This window comes from Achroia grisella, unplaced genomic scaffold (genome assembly GCF_030625045.1).
Source record: "Achroia grisella isolate CSIRO2021 unplaced genomic scaffold, CSIRO_AGI_Agris_v1 utg900, whole genome shotgun sequence".
In the NCBI taxonomy this organism is placed as follows: domain Eukaryota; kingdom Metazoa; phylum Arthropoda; class Insecta; order Lepidoptera; family Pyralidae; genus Achroia; species Achroia grisella.
Genome location: NW_026713059.1, coordinates 6,023,270 through 6,039,366, shown reverse-complemented (window position 1 = coordinate 6,039,366; position 16,097 = coordinate 6,023,270). Strand labels below are relative to the sequence as shown.

Sequence of the window (16,097 nt, the reverse complement as noted above, 5' to 3'; positions counted from 1 at the left end):
AAGCTTTCTGCTCGGTGCTCCTTGTGATTGGATGGGCGATGCGTGTGTTATCTGCGTATGCGGCTTGCGATATATCTGACCCAATTTTCTTTTGCATGACTCCGTAAACGAGTTGCGCCGTTGTCAATCTTTGATCTAAAGCGATTTACATAAAAGTATATTTATTTATCTTTAGTTTTAATCGGGATTGGTAAACGAAACAATGTGTAATATAATGCATGGTAGGATTAAGTAGTGAATAACAGTGATTGTTTTGGCACTCTCCCAGATGGCAATGCGCATTTTGCTGACATGCGAGAGATGAAACAATTGCATACAGATATTGTTCAAAATGCGTTGATGTGTTTGTAATGTAAAACTGAGTCTAATGAAAATAACTTTTCTTATTTCTATAGTAATGAAGATTTAATTACAATTATAATTATACCAATCAAATTAAAGTAAATTAAATTTTCAGTATTTATATATATATATTCAGTAAATATATAGTTTGTCCCATCGCCACTAATAGCACACTCGCTGGTCCCTTAGTACTGACTAGCGATACGATCGTTTGACTTATAAATATGTGCATCTGTCGATTCCTGAACTCTGTCTAGTTTAGGAATCAACAGAAGCACATATTATTATAAACCAAAGGCCATGAAAAACCTATATAAATAATTAAGAATTTGGAACAATTATGAATTCCAAATTGAAGTGCTGACGCGCGAGTCACCATTTAAACGTTAAAGTCGGTACAAAGATCGTAGCTGGCCGGTAGAGCCGCACGGTTCAAAATTATCGGAGCCCAGGCGCCGGTGCTCCCTCGGAATTGACAATTTTACGGGCGGTTTATTTCCGGACACCGAACTTCCTTGGTCAGGCCCGCGCTCCCTCTGGCCACCCCGTGACACCCTACAACCCCTTCGTTGCTGGCTTGTTCATACAAATACGTTCTCAAACAAACAGAAATTGACATTTAATTGAATCTTGATCGTTCTCATCTGAACTCATTGTTATCGAGTACTAACTCCACTTCACAACTGACGTAATTTATTGCTGTTATACCCATTGTAATTCATAATTGATGTTCCGATATACATGAGAGGTAAGTAGTAGAACATAAAATTTACATTGTATGTAAGTGTCTTAAGCGAAAGCTTCCCACTTAAAAGCTCTACAAATGCACTGAAAGCTCTTTCGCGCACTAATCCCAAACCTTTTAGCTGCAATCAAAAGCCCCGAGCGCTCGGCGCGGGGCGAGGCGATGTGATGCTTGTGGAAGCGCCTAGGAATTTAATTTACATTTTTAATTAAGTTAAATTTTGTTCGAAAAGCTTTCACGGAATAGGAGTTTTCTTGATTAGAGTTCAGCTTTGCCTGAAGTTTGAGATTGATTAGTGGAGGTTTAATTGCTCTCTGCCGGTGAATAATGAATTCGATCAGTGCGGAGTCAGAAGGGAGTGTCTAACAGATTACTTCAACATTTAATAGATCAAATTATACTACTTACTTTTGTTAACTCTATTTAATAACAGCTGTATACATAACGTATAATAATTAAAATGTTATTTAATTATTTTTTTTATTTGATATAAATCTAATAAAATACGGCTATGTCCACTTTGTGCTCCACTCCGACCCTGACGGCGGCTGACGTAATTGATGACTGAGAAGTGAAACGTAATGTTGTATAATTGATCGCGTTGATAAGCCAGTCATAATGCAGATACTGTTGATAGTCCCTACTCCATACCGTTCTCCCCACCTCGATAATGCTTGAAATGCCCAAATGGCCTGAATGCGCGATCCCCAAATTACTGAAAATGCCTTTAATGGATTTCACTTCTCCCCAGTTAGTGTAAATGTATTGAGATAGGTACTTCTGTATTTGTGAGCGTGAGTGAACTTAGTGCCATGTGGTTACTATAAGTGATTCAATTAAAAATGCAATTTTCATATAACAAAATTTAAGAATCTGTACCATTGACAGGGCTTTCAATTTAATTTAAGATTGCGGTGAGCAATCAAAATTTCTTTTGTGTTATAAAGAACCCTAATGGACGCTTATAAATCGGAAAGGGCACAAAAGAGCCGTGTTATAGCTGACGTAAAAGGGAATAAATAAGAGACTTCCGCGAAGCACTTTCGACGAGAACAAGTCGAGAGCCAGTGACGTACTGTTTGACATAGAATATTTTATCCAGAGCTGAGTTTCTCCCATCAATTCCACTTATCCCAACACTCTGTTGAATTTTTGACAAGTCAGTGAAGAAAACTGCTTTTTCTGTCGGTGGTTTAGTGCGACAGATCCCTTTAAATTCGCATTATACAATGGGGTGGAATCTAAAGAGAGACAACAAAATTTTCTTAGTGGGCAAGTCAGCATTGTATGTTAAGGCATGTCACGTTATATATATAGTTTCTTATTTCAGTAAGCTGACATGACAAATAGCATTGTCAGAACATTTTTTTCTCTTATCAGCTTTAAAAGAGAGATGAACTTAATATTATTTTATGAAACATTTTTGGCTCTATCATAAATGTAATGTTCAAAATACGAGTATATTATCTAGCTCTTGTGTTCAGCTCAGTCTGCCGAAAGTACTGGCGACGGCGCAGCTGGTCGCCGTGCCCGCTAATCGGACCGAATCCGGCGCAATCCATATTAGATTTGCCCGCTCTCTCATATCCATTCTGAGATGTTCATATTTTATTGGGGCCAATAAAACGGATTCATGAATATGAGAAATGCATAACGAATACCGTATTTATGGATGGAGGCGCGCTCGCCTCGCCGCGGATATGTCGCGGGTAATTTGATAGCCGCCTTTGTAACAGGTGCTGATGGGAATTTCGATGCGGTTATAAATTTTTTTTCATTCCACTTGAGTTTGATAGCGTATTCTGTTTTTATTTTATATGTCTTTTTATTTCGACGTTGGGCGATGTACCTAAATATTTTATGAATCGAAACTGTTATGATGTCTATCGTAACAAATATCTGCTTATCATTTGTAAATACTTTGATGTATCTTTAGGAGTGTCTTTTAATATTATATTTAAATTTAAATAACTATTTGGCGCATCTTTCTTGTTATCCCAGTAAAATCACTTTGTAATGAATTGATTTGTATGTTAATACTTTTTTACTGTTTACTATTGTCATTGCTTGTTGTATTCTCTATGTCTCGGGTTTGTGAATGTGAATGGAATTAAAGTTAATCGAATACATTTTTAAATATATATTTAATAATACATGTAAAGTTATTTAAAAAATAGGAACTTATATGGTCTATAAATACTGCATTATACCGTGTGAAAGTATTCGTGTAAGTAACAGATAATAATAATATTGCGTTGCAATATTATTAAGTGTCCTTTTTGTCATTATTATTTACGCGATTAATCTTTGTGTAATAACCTAGATATACTGTATATTGTAACTACCGAATAAAATCAGGTACTTCCGATTTAGAACGTTCGTTTAATTGTATTTATGGTGTTCGTTCTCTACCTTAATTTATGTTTGTTGCGACAATTGTCTATTATTATTGTTATACAAGTACTTCGTTAAGACAAACGTAATCTTCAAGTCAATTTTAAGCAGTGGACAACATAGGACTAAAATTATTATAATAAACATAGTATAACTTAATAAATAATCTTACTTATACACATAAATAGCATATGTGTTACCAATGAGTTATAATTATGTATTGTTTGAAACTTGTTCACAACTAGTTCGTTCCGATCCTGTCCTTGGCTGCTTTTGTACCGCCTTTTTAACCACGATATTTTGCTCCACTACTTCCGAAATACTAGAATTGATAACAGAACTAATATTCTTATTAAGTCTGTTTTTAATTAGAATATTAGCTGTGTTATCACGTGACAATATATAGGGATATTTGATATGACTAAAGGAATCTACTATTAATTTTATTGACTACTAGCTGTATACGCGATTATATCTATAGAACCCTATTGTTACTATTAATATATTAGCTTAAAAATGGGCATAATATCATTAGATACTTTTATCTATTTAAAATGTCATTGTTTCTTTTATTTCTGTACATATAATGGTACGTTACGTATGTTACGGTAACCTGTGCCTAATATGTATGTACATGAAGAGCAGTCATGACATCATAATGTGATGCCCTCAGTACCATTGGGAGAACTAAGACGTTATGCGTCCGTTTATTTTCTCTGTAATATATCACCAACTAAAATGCATAAAGAAACTCAGAAAGAACATAGAGGGGCACCTCTGTCACACGCAGACGATTGTGTACAGTGTACCTAATACAATAACAATAGTGCAAATATGTCGTTTGTTATTGTTATTAGTAAGATGCATAATGAGTTGTTCGTAAAATAGATATTTTGTTTAGAATGTGTAAACATTACAAATATTTCTAAAATAAATCCAAGAAACTCCATTTAAATATTCAATGGGCCTTAATAGACAGTTGTTAGCTGTGCAGCAGTAACCAAACGGATCTCCGTTTATGGGCCGTATTAAGGATGCCAGAATGGAGAGCAACCATGTCAATTGCCTTGCGCCATTTTGTACTTATACGTTACAAAAACTTTTATGGTTATATAGGTATACTCAATATATTTGTACTGACATAAATATATTGATTATTTTCACTGTTGAGATGATACGAATAATAAGAAACGATACATCTTTACAGCACTATCTCTCCACCATCCCTTCTTTAAAAAGTGTAAGAAACAATTTTTTTATGTCAGTAAAATACAAAGAAGCAGACTTGATTGTAAATGATAAATGTCGTCTACATAGATGAACAGCACTGTGTCTATGATATTTACTACTCTTGAGTTGCAATTCTAGAGGACTAAGATTTTAACCGTCTTATCCTGTAATTTATCTACCTTATCTCACTCTATATCGAAATACATCATATGAAGCAGGTTGTTTAGCAACTGAAATATGTAGGTTAGACTATGGTACTCACGCAGACAACTTTTATAAGGGATACCTCTAAAAATCACTATCCTTTTTTTACTTATTATCGTCAACGCTTAAATCTATTACGGAACAAATAGAAGAAAGTACGTATCACAAATATATTTTGTCACCTTACATAGGTACTACTACTCTTGTTTTTTTCTACTTTCATAACAAAATAAAATAAACGTCTAAAAGTAAATTAATTAAAATATGAATAATGTCGGAATAAATAAAACACAAGACGAATAGTTAAATCAACCCACAAGAGTTATTAATGCCTCCCTCAAGTTTCAATTTACAGCTTTGCATGGACGTCTCAACCTTCAAGGGATACCGATAATAGTGTGTTTGTTATTCACATTACATTTAATATTAGACTCTAAGACGTGTTTGTAAGGCAGATAATTCTTAAATTGGGCTTTGATATAATACATGTGAAGAAAAAGGGACCTTACGGTTGGTTGGTAGAGTTCAAATTGAACTATAATTCTCTAACTGGCTGTTGCCGTTTGACGGCAGTTTGTCGGAGTAATAAGGTCTCGCGCGGAGTGGACGTAAGGAGAGGATATCGTTTATTCTAATGAGGTTTCGCTACGAGAAGCGTACTACTGCTCGGGTCCGTCGCCCTGGTGTATTGCCTTAGCAAGAATTCCTCACAATAAAGATCTTTAAAATCTAAATTTGTATCATAGTTGTAAAGATTTGGTCCCACTTTATTGCTTTGCGAGACTTAGATTATATTATAGTAGGTATTTAGATATTCAGCATAAGCATATAGAGTTTTATGCGTTGAATATTAAAATTTTATAAAATTATAATTCTATGCAAGTTTCTGTCGTGTTCAAGTGAGTTGTCTGAAATAATGATTAAGCGGTTCTACCGGATTTGGATGACTATAGCATATATAGTAGATCGGTATTATATTTTACAATTTCAGTCTTGTATTGTTTCAGATAAATGAGTGTTGTGATGCGTGTGTGACGAGCTCTTCACTACCATGATTCGTGACCCCCCGGCCATGCATAAACCCGACAACACAAATAGTGAGTAATTTACTTGTTTTTTTTTCTTATTTCGGTTAATGAATTATGAATTAATGTTGAAGATTCATTTTGCATTTGAGAAAGTTAACTGATTGTTTGAATAAGAATTTTATAAAAATTCAAGTTATAATTACTATATGCATGAATATTTTAATTTTATTCTATCATAATTATTATAGTAGTAAATGGATATTATGTAATCTCTTAACAAACCATGTACAATCTGCAAAACTTTTACTATTTAAAAAACCTTCAATGTAGTGTAGGCATATACATATATGTATACTACATAGATATGCAAGTAAGGAGAAGTAGGAATATATTTGTGAATGTATGTGTATTTATATCGGTCATAACTAATATGCACTGCCTACTAACTACACATAGGTGTCAGGTTGTCTGCAAGCAATTGTTCTTAAGTGAAATATTCTAGTAACGAAAATTAAAAAATATTATTCATTTTTATACTATTTGCGTGGTCAATAAAGAGTTTTATTATTATTGTATGAAACGAAATAACACGAAATATGTAAGCAGCATGATATTTTCGTTTTGCTGACGTAAATTTTTCATAATATTAGGACAAACAGGTCGCGAATAAAACGCGGGAAGGGTTGTGCCATAAACCGGCCGGCAGCGTCCGTCGCGATATTAAAAAGGGGACGAACGATATTGCAATATCACATTTATGCGAAATGTCCGACACCCAGATCATATTGATAAAAATAAGCGATTTTTTATTGTGCCCCACAATATTCTCCAAGGAGCACGGTTTTCTATTCTGATTGTAGTTTTAATCTCGTGATCTGGTGTGATTTTTCTGACTTGTTTTACGACTCTAGTTGACTGACGTTGACGTACATGTAGGTAAGTACTTTATTTTTAACCGACAGGCGATTAATGGAGGGTAATGTTTATGAACTGTCTGTCTATACCTTTGGCTTAATGTACAATCTAAGACGACTTGATGGTTTTGGATAAACTGAATTCCAATTCTCTTTTCTAATTGTGTGATTACTGGCTACATTGCAATAGATTAAAATATAAATGAGAACCATGGATTATCAATTCTCAATGGCAACATTAAACTACTTTTAATATTATATTATCTATTATTATTTGGTTGTTCATATATTTTTTTATGTTATATTTTAATAAATGTACTGATTTTACACCACTTATAACTTCTGTTTTATATACTTCATCAGAAAACACATCGATGGCTCTTAAGTATAACTCTTTCGTTTTTCATGATTACATATATCATGAAATCTGCATTATATTTTATTTTGTTACGTTTATTAGGGCATGAGGCGTATTGGAAAATAGAATATCCTTCATTACGAACTATATTAAAAATAACGAAAAATACGTTAGAGAAACTTGTAATTATTCCTCCAGTCTCATCATACTTTTATCTTGAGAATTAAATAACTATGGGAATTATGCGTAATACATTCTGGACACTAGAATATATTTATATTCATTTTTAACAGTCGGTCAGACTGACGTCTAGTTATTAGTATAAATAAATACACAGTATAGCTGTATACTACTTACTATTTATAGTTTAGTGAACATTAAAATTGTTACATGGACTAAGTATCTTTATAGAGATTACAATCCTATACGGTAGAGCAACATAAATCGACCTACTGCATTTACGCGATAACATTTATCCATGAGAAGCATTTCAATTTCACTAGAAATAACGCAACAAATTCACATGAGCATCGAATGCAGTATGGGCAATGGCGGAAAATTGCGAGTAGGGCAGCGTGCGGTGGCGACGGCGGTTGTGGCACGACGCTGTAGCGGCGGCAACGCGACGGCGGCGGGCGGCGCAGCGTGGCGTAGCGTAGCGAGTGAGCCGCCGCCCGGCGCCCGCGGCTCTGGGCGGCCCTGATAAAATTTATGGCCACTTCCCCTTTAAAACAATATTGAGGGCTCAGTTGGGATTTATGTCTCGCCGCTGCTGCAGCGACTCAATTTATTCTTCAATTTTTCATACAATAACTCACACACGTATTACGAGTGATGGATGAAAAGGACTAACTTTCGGGCTTTAATAAGAGCCTCCAGATGCGAATCTCCAAATTGGCTGAAGTTTATTGCCCACTTATGTCAGGCTTAAGTTTCGCCGGGAGCCTTTCTCTGAGAAAATAATTTATGACGTAGATTGTCTCGACTTTGTACACGTTTGATTGTCGTTTGGGGATACAATGTATCATGGATGTAGGAGATGTCACATAACAATGATAGTGGGTAGGACTATAGCAGACTTATATAAAAAATAATTAAGTGGTTTATTTCAGACAGTCAACCAAGCATCAGCTCACAACTTTATTTACTATATTTGTCATCATATTAATACGTTAGAAATATTCTTTATTCCACTATAAAGTGCAACGATATAATTATGAGTAATATGAGCAAAGATGTACATGTAATATATGTAATAGATGTTGATTTTTTTTTCATTCATAATTACTGATTTAAACTGCCGTAGTATGAGCTGTTCTACTTTGCAAGTTTATAAATACATTGAAATAACGACAGTAAACTGTTACTGTTGTAGGAAAGATTACGCTTACCAATTTTAAAATCCATTAGAATGTGAAACGTTATCGATAAATATGAAGCGTGAAAGCACAACACTAGTAGCAGTCTCGATCGTAAATGGGTATTGGACGGGTGGGCCGAGAGCCGAATACAAACAAGCAATACTCTGATTAAAATATAAGAAACATACTCCAATCTTCAACGCGCTAAGGCCCTCACTACCTACACAATATTTTTCGTATCAGATGATAAATTACAATCCGCCACAGTTTAAATAACCACATTAAGCTATTTTCCTTGTAATGATGTAGGAACACAAAATTACGGAATATAGATATTTTCAAAGTAATCCTTTGTTTGTATTGAACACGAGTTTATTTATGAGTTTACTTTCCCATATAGAGCCATGAGCAATAATGTTTAAACACGTATGTGACTAAGTAAGTCTCAATAACAATTTATTGGTAACTGCAGCGATTGCATCCCATCCATGCAGGATTACAGTCATATAGTATTGTATGTTAATCAGTTAGATAATAAAACGAATCTTAAAAGCGACCAAACATATGTTGAGTTAATCCATTACAAAGAAACATAAATAAAACACTTTGTATCTATAATTTTAGTATAGATAGATATTTAAATAAGTATGAATTAAAAAAAATACACTACACGAAATTCTTTATGTTATGCTCGAAAATAGCTGTACCATATTGAGGTGCTATTCCTCTCTTATAACGAGATCTTTACTTTTCTAGAAGTTATTCAATTTAAAATTGTTACCAACATTTCATACACATTTTTGCTCCACTACATTCACGAACAATGTTATTCGTTAGTTTTGCATTGCATAATTTTTGCACACCATCATTAAATGTCTGTGTTGAACAGAATGCACAACATACATGTTTCTTTTTTGTTTTCATTTATGCATATAGGAAGCAGCAGCCCACCATTTAACGAGAATCATATAGTGATTATAAATGTGTGAGCAGTTGATCAAACGAGTGTTTACTGTGCATTGAAAAAGATATTATAATTTTTGGCTTACTCGTCGTCAGTTTATTTACATTTCCAGTTGTATAAAAATATATTACACAACGAAAATTTATTTACTTAATTCAGAAGTAATAAGTATACTTGTAATTTAGGCAATCGTGGTTAAAATGTCATCTATTAATCGAAATTATAACCAACGAAAACTCTTTCTTTGAAATCGTTTACCGCTGCTATTAGGCTTAATTCAAAAATTAATTTAAACTTTCTGAAGGTTGAGTTGGGAAGCGAGCACCGGCGTAAAGGCAATATCAATTTCATAATTTTAATTAAAAAAAACTAACTTCTCTGATGACAAAGTCTCAGTACTTTTTTAATAACAGAAATGTTATCAATGCGTGTGTGCGTGCGGCCCGATGACGTACTTGTACTAGAATTGGTGAAATGAAAATTCAGTATGACCCAATTTTGATCAAATTTACTTCACTATTTATTCCATTTTAAATGAATATTGTTGTAATATTTATGTAGGTAAAAATTAAAGTATTTATAACATACTGACAGTGGTAGGATATTAGGATTGATACACATACTACACTTTGCAACATATCAAAAAGAAAAAGTTCAACTAAATTTTTTTTGAGTTTTTATAATTATTTTACAATCAAAATAAACTACTGTGTTGATGCCATCATAATTTTATATTAATTATGTTATTTATTTGAAATATTTTTTCAGGATTTGTATTAGGTATATTCCATAACAGGTTTAGAATTGACAATACGAAATACCTTTATGTCAGTGTGATGAATAGCCCGTAACTAGCTGCAATTATCATAGTTTAGTATGTCGCAATGTGAAACACGATAAGTATGGTTTGCAGCAAAATATGCAGGTAATGTAACGCAGGCAATTCAGGGCAAACATCCTACTTGTTAACTTTTTACATTCGGGTCAGTATTAATGCAAAACCCGCATTTGGTTAAATCTAATTATGCCCGCATAATGGATATAGCAACAACGCAATCAACTCCATTGTTTAATGAGTGACCGACGACTAAAACTAAATTAATTATATTATGAACATTTAAAGTGGCTGCAACCGCAATCATTACACACATCAATCAGTTCACCACTTTAGATTGCTGCTAATTGTTTATGTTCCTTTCACTCTTTTTGCGAGAACTAGTAGGAACCCAAGAGGCAGGAGTGGTGTGATCATAATATGCTACCAGGAAGGTCAGTTTAATTTGGTTTAGTAGCTAAATTATATGAGAAAACAATCTGAGAGAATACTTGTGGAGTCCATTGGAATGTTGAGTGATTTTAGAACGAGAAGTTATGCTTCAGTATTAATTAATCAAGTTTTCTCCTTGCATAATATCGTGAAGAAGCTTCAGGCTATTGATCAGGAAGGTTTTCTATAATTTAAAGGCTTTGGAAAAATCATTGAACCAAGTTATATATTCTGAAATATGTATTCCTTGTCAATGCATACGAGTATTTATTTAAAAAACTGAAATATTAAATAAAATATGTACAGATAGTGGACCCAATGCTATGTTCATGTGGAATAATTGGAATGGCCTAATTTTCGTAAGTCAAATATAAATATACAACAGTTTTAGTATTCTGACACTAAATAAAACAATTTCGAACAATAACTTGTATTAATGAATAAAAGTCTTGTTATAATTTATGGAGTGCTGCACACTATTTGAGATATTATAATATTATAAGTTCAGTATACATAATATTTACATATAAACATTAATATGTATATACCTCTACGAATGTTCAACATACCGAATTAGTATTACGCAGGTATAGTATGAATATGGCAGAGAGAGGGCGAGTTAATTGCAAAACGCAATGAATGAGTGTAAATTGCATGGGACGATTGTGTACCGCTGTGATGCGGGTTCATTACAATAACCTGGCATTTAATTGAATTCAAGGAATTCTAATGAATGCTGTGTTCAAATCGAACGCATGACTTCTTGCTGTAAGCAATAATGGAACGTAATTTAATCGATTGATTAGTGAATGGTTACAGAATAAATATATCTACCTACCGTTAATACGGATACTGCACAACTAGTGTAAATCGGAAATCAGTATAATAACCAGATTATACTCGCAAATCGTTTTGTATAATTACAATATTCAGTATTAAACGTAACTCTACTTGACATACAATGTATCAAAACCGATGACGGAAGAAAATTAATGAATTATTTTTTGTAATAATGTATTTGAATTTTAGCTGCACTCTTTCATAAATAATTTGGTAAACTTGTCAAATGGATCACATTGACTCCTAAACTACTACTAAATATTTTACACAAAGTTTGTAACATATTTAGTAAAGGTCAAAACACCAGTATAGTCTAGTTTTAAATAAAACTAAGTTTAATAGGCTGATTTATTTTCTACTATACTTCTTCTTAATCAGTCCAGCAGTTTAATTTGTTTCTATCAAGATATAGATACGCATATTGCCTCAATAATAATAAATTGCATTTTGATTAATTAACATTATCATAAATATAATTAAAGCTTAATTAATTCTTACCTAATAATATAATGGCATGTTGAAGTCAAAGTATGTGAGTGTGAACATCAGGTAGGGAAACCCACGTCGCCACTCCTCCACCTACATACGAGTTCCCTTAACTCGGAAATGAGTTTTCACACCAAGAAAGGGTTTTCGGAACAAAAGGCCATTACAGATTTCAATTAGATCCCGTGTTTAGAAGTAATTTCGCGGTAAAATTAGAAAATTAATTTTAAGCTGGAGTGGCCAGAAAACAGGCGAACGCGGGCTGGCAATTTGGTTAAGCTATACATTACCCTGTATAAATAATGAATGCCTAGGTACATTACAAATTAGTAATGTTATAATTTAATATATACGGTCATGATAATAATTCCACAAATAAAAAAAAATATATGCCGCTAGAATTAAGTGTATACTTCTGTAAGCCTCTCTCTTCTTCTTCTATAAACTCTCTATAGAGTTTGTATTAGGCAGTAGGATTACTTTTTCAAGATAAATACAATTGAAAACAATTAAATAAAATGATATGTAATTGATCTTGTTACTAGCACAATAGAATAGGCGAATAGGTTTGGTACTGCTTTGTAAGCTGTATGCATGCATGCTGCATAATGAGCATATTTTAATATATTCCCATAGAGTAGCAAAAACTAGAAGTAACCTAGAATTAAGATACACGAAATTGTAGACGATGATGAAATTATACTATAAAGTATTAATACATTTTTTTTTATTTCGGTATCTTAACTATGCATTTATATTTACCTTGGTCAAACCATAACTTGAGAACAGCTTAACAAATTTCAATAGTCTTCTTTACTATTGTTTTCTATTACTATATAATAGGCTGTACCAACATAAAGTTAAGAAATTCACGCAAATTGTAAAATTGCAGACTTAGAAGCCCTGGGAGCTATTAGTAATAAATATAATTCAATATTTCTAAATTTCTTTTCATTTAAACGCCTTAATAAGTTGGCGGGAGCTAAGGCTGGGTCGGCAAAATTACACTGTCCGCCAATTCGGTAGCCAAGTCTCTATCAAACTCTCGACCCACTGGTAATAAAACGAAAATAATAGGAAGCGCCTTCATCCGGATATTTATGTACAGTCCACATGATTAACTCTCGTTTTATTGTTTTTAGGTTGACATATAGATGGGGAGAGTCCGCTCGTATAAAATGAAATTATTTGTTTTATGAGTACTTAGTACCTACCTATTTAACAAATGTAGAAGTATTAGGAGATACTTAGAATTGCTAAATATTATATATGTAAATATATAATCTAAAGTCTCGGTGGTCTAGCGATTTAATGCACTGCCTTATTTCCGATTGTCACGGGTTCGTTTAATCGCGCAATGCAAACATTTTTATTTATGAATATACTATTGTGCATTGGTCTGAGAGAGATATATGTACCTATTTACAAAAATATATTTTTGTATTTCTATCAGTAATCTAGTACCTATTACACAAGCTCTGGTTAACTTAGTATTATAAATTTGGTAATGACATATTGTAAATTAAATAAAGTAAATTTAATATTGTAATGGGTGAAAACTGTGATCGGTACAGCCTATGCTGTAAATAATATAATTGACGTAGTGGAGTAACCTGAAATAGTCATGCTCGCTATAAAGTTCAAACTTGTGGCGGCGTGGTGGGCAGGGTCGATGTGCCCCCTCAAATATGGTTGAGTACAATGATGACTGGCTCATACGTCATACTCGTGAACGGGTGCTGCTTGTGGGGACTGGTCTGTTCAGGTTGTGAACACTGATTAAATTTTTTGTTCTTTGCGATAGCATATGCTGGTGGTCACTCTATTCTCCCAAATTTGAATTTTAATAACTGTATTTATCATAAACATGTTCCACTATTATTTGAAAAAAAATACGAGCTGAGTTTCTTGTCAGTTCTTCTCATCTCGATATCATTCCGAACTGACGGTAGATTTGACATATCATAAGAGTCTGTAATAGACCTGCATGAATAAAGATATTTTGAATTTGAATTTGAATTAGATGGCCCAATGTGTATCGTACAAGGTTATCATCATAAGTGCTACTACCACACTCTGTTTACTCTGCAAAGGAACTTGGTATGATAATAGATAATTCCTATTTAGTATTTAGTAAGCATGTGCCGTCACCATATGAGCGAATGCTGCAGAGATTCTGTGGATCCATATAATCGATCCGGTCATTAGATTGACGTGCAGTCGTACCATAATTACCTGGTAATAAATGGTGCAAGTGCCTGAAATGGACAAAACATGCCATGCAGTTACCGCACGCTTCACCTTTATTAATTCCGCGGAAAAATACGGAGATTCTTAAACTGCCGCCGGCAAAACCAATGGTGTTTTTATTCTTCGCTTCATTACCATACCTATGCATACGTTCCAAGAACATTAGAAAAAGTATACGGTATATAATGTTAGCTAATGATTGGTTGCAGTGTTTTGCCTAGACCAACTCATTTATGTACAAGTAAATAATCTATTAGATGATTATATGTATTAACAATTAAACGATGTTTTTTCGAATTGTTAGTGAACAATGTTGCCAAAATGGTTGTTATTTTGGTAAATCTAATTATGTACCTACTTATCTTACAACAATGCTTGAAACGGCGTTATACATAGGGTTTTTTTGGTATACAGTTAAATTATACCTACTATTTTGAAATAATTGGGCAGCTAATTCAACCTTGCATCGTACTTGAATTTGTTTAAAACAGTTAAACAAATTCTCAAGCTATCTTTACAAATTATAAAGGATTTTAAGACAATATCCATACAAATGATAATGCAAATATCTCTGTCTGTTTGTTATCTATTCACGATTAATCCACTGAAATTATCTTAACGAAAACAACATACTAGAACGGGGTGTATAGAGAATAAATTGATGCAGTCGAAGTCGCAGGTAACAGCTAGTATTTTATACTTCTGTAATTCCGCGAAGTGCTGATCTGAAACAAATTAATATTAACTATTTTTGTAATAATTTTATAATATACATATATGTATATGTTTACACATGTATTCTCTAATTCGACAATAACGTGGGCAGGGGCTGTAGCTCGTAGATAGAAAGGTACATATATCCAGCTCCCCTGCAGCGTACTAATTGCAAATTGCGACGTCCCGAGGCAATACGTCATCTTTATTATTTTCTTATTAACGAGCCGTCATTAATAAACTCCAATTAACTTTATTGTCGCGATGTCGGCTTCAATAAACGAGATGTATCGGCGTCGCCCGTCGTAGGACGATGCGCAAGTGATCGATTGCGATGAGTTATGTCCACCTAGTTACCCCTTCAATTGGATCCTTGATTGGTTTGACGTACGCAATATTATTATGTGGATGGCGACGTGCCGATAAATTGGAACTGATTGTTTACTAAAGACGATCCATTTATTTCTGCCAGAGGCAATTCTTGCAATGCATATTGTTCAGCAGTAAACGCGCCGTTTAGCCTTATATAGTTCGGAGATTTTATAAACTTTATTTCATAACGTTCCGTATTTATAGTACTTTTTTTCAAGTGTGAGGAAAATGTATATGCGCATTATAATGACGTCAGCGAGAACGACTGAGTTGCGTGTCACGCACTGCGCTTATGCTCGAATTAATTGACGCAATTATTCAGTAGAAAACAATCGAGTCTAGCTTAATGCTATAATGAGTCGCATATTACGAACAATTACCCACTTGTTTGCAGCGAAACAGAATTCATTACCTACGCGCCAAGCTTTAATTTAAATTTACCACCATCCTCCACTGTGGTTAAATGATTATTTCTATAAACTACGTTGTTTACTCTACTTATAATAATATCAACATCATTATAGTATATCTGTATGCCTTTGTTTTATCCATAATTTTTTTTAAGAATTTATGTCTTTTGGTTTTTGCTATGGAGAATGCCCATCATCATAATACCATTTTTACTAAA

General features: G+C 33.5%; 1 protein-coding gene across 1 annotated transcript in view; it reads left to right on the top strand.

Annotated features, from left to right (window-relative positions):
- Positions 1-16,097, top strand: part of LOC131853303 (LIM domain only protein 3-like) — a 48,570-nt gene that overhangs the window by 26,953 nt on the left and 5,520 nt on the right. The window contains exon 2 of the mRNA XM_059204162.1: positions 5,923-6,012. Within this exon, the coding sequence (XP_059060145.1) occupies positions 5,967-6,012 (46 nt within the window). The 5' untranslated portion in view covers positions 5,923-5,966. The remainder of the gene's footprint in view (positions 1-5,922; positions 6,013-16,097) is intronic.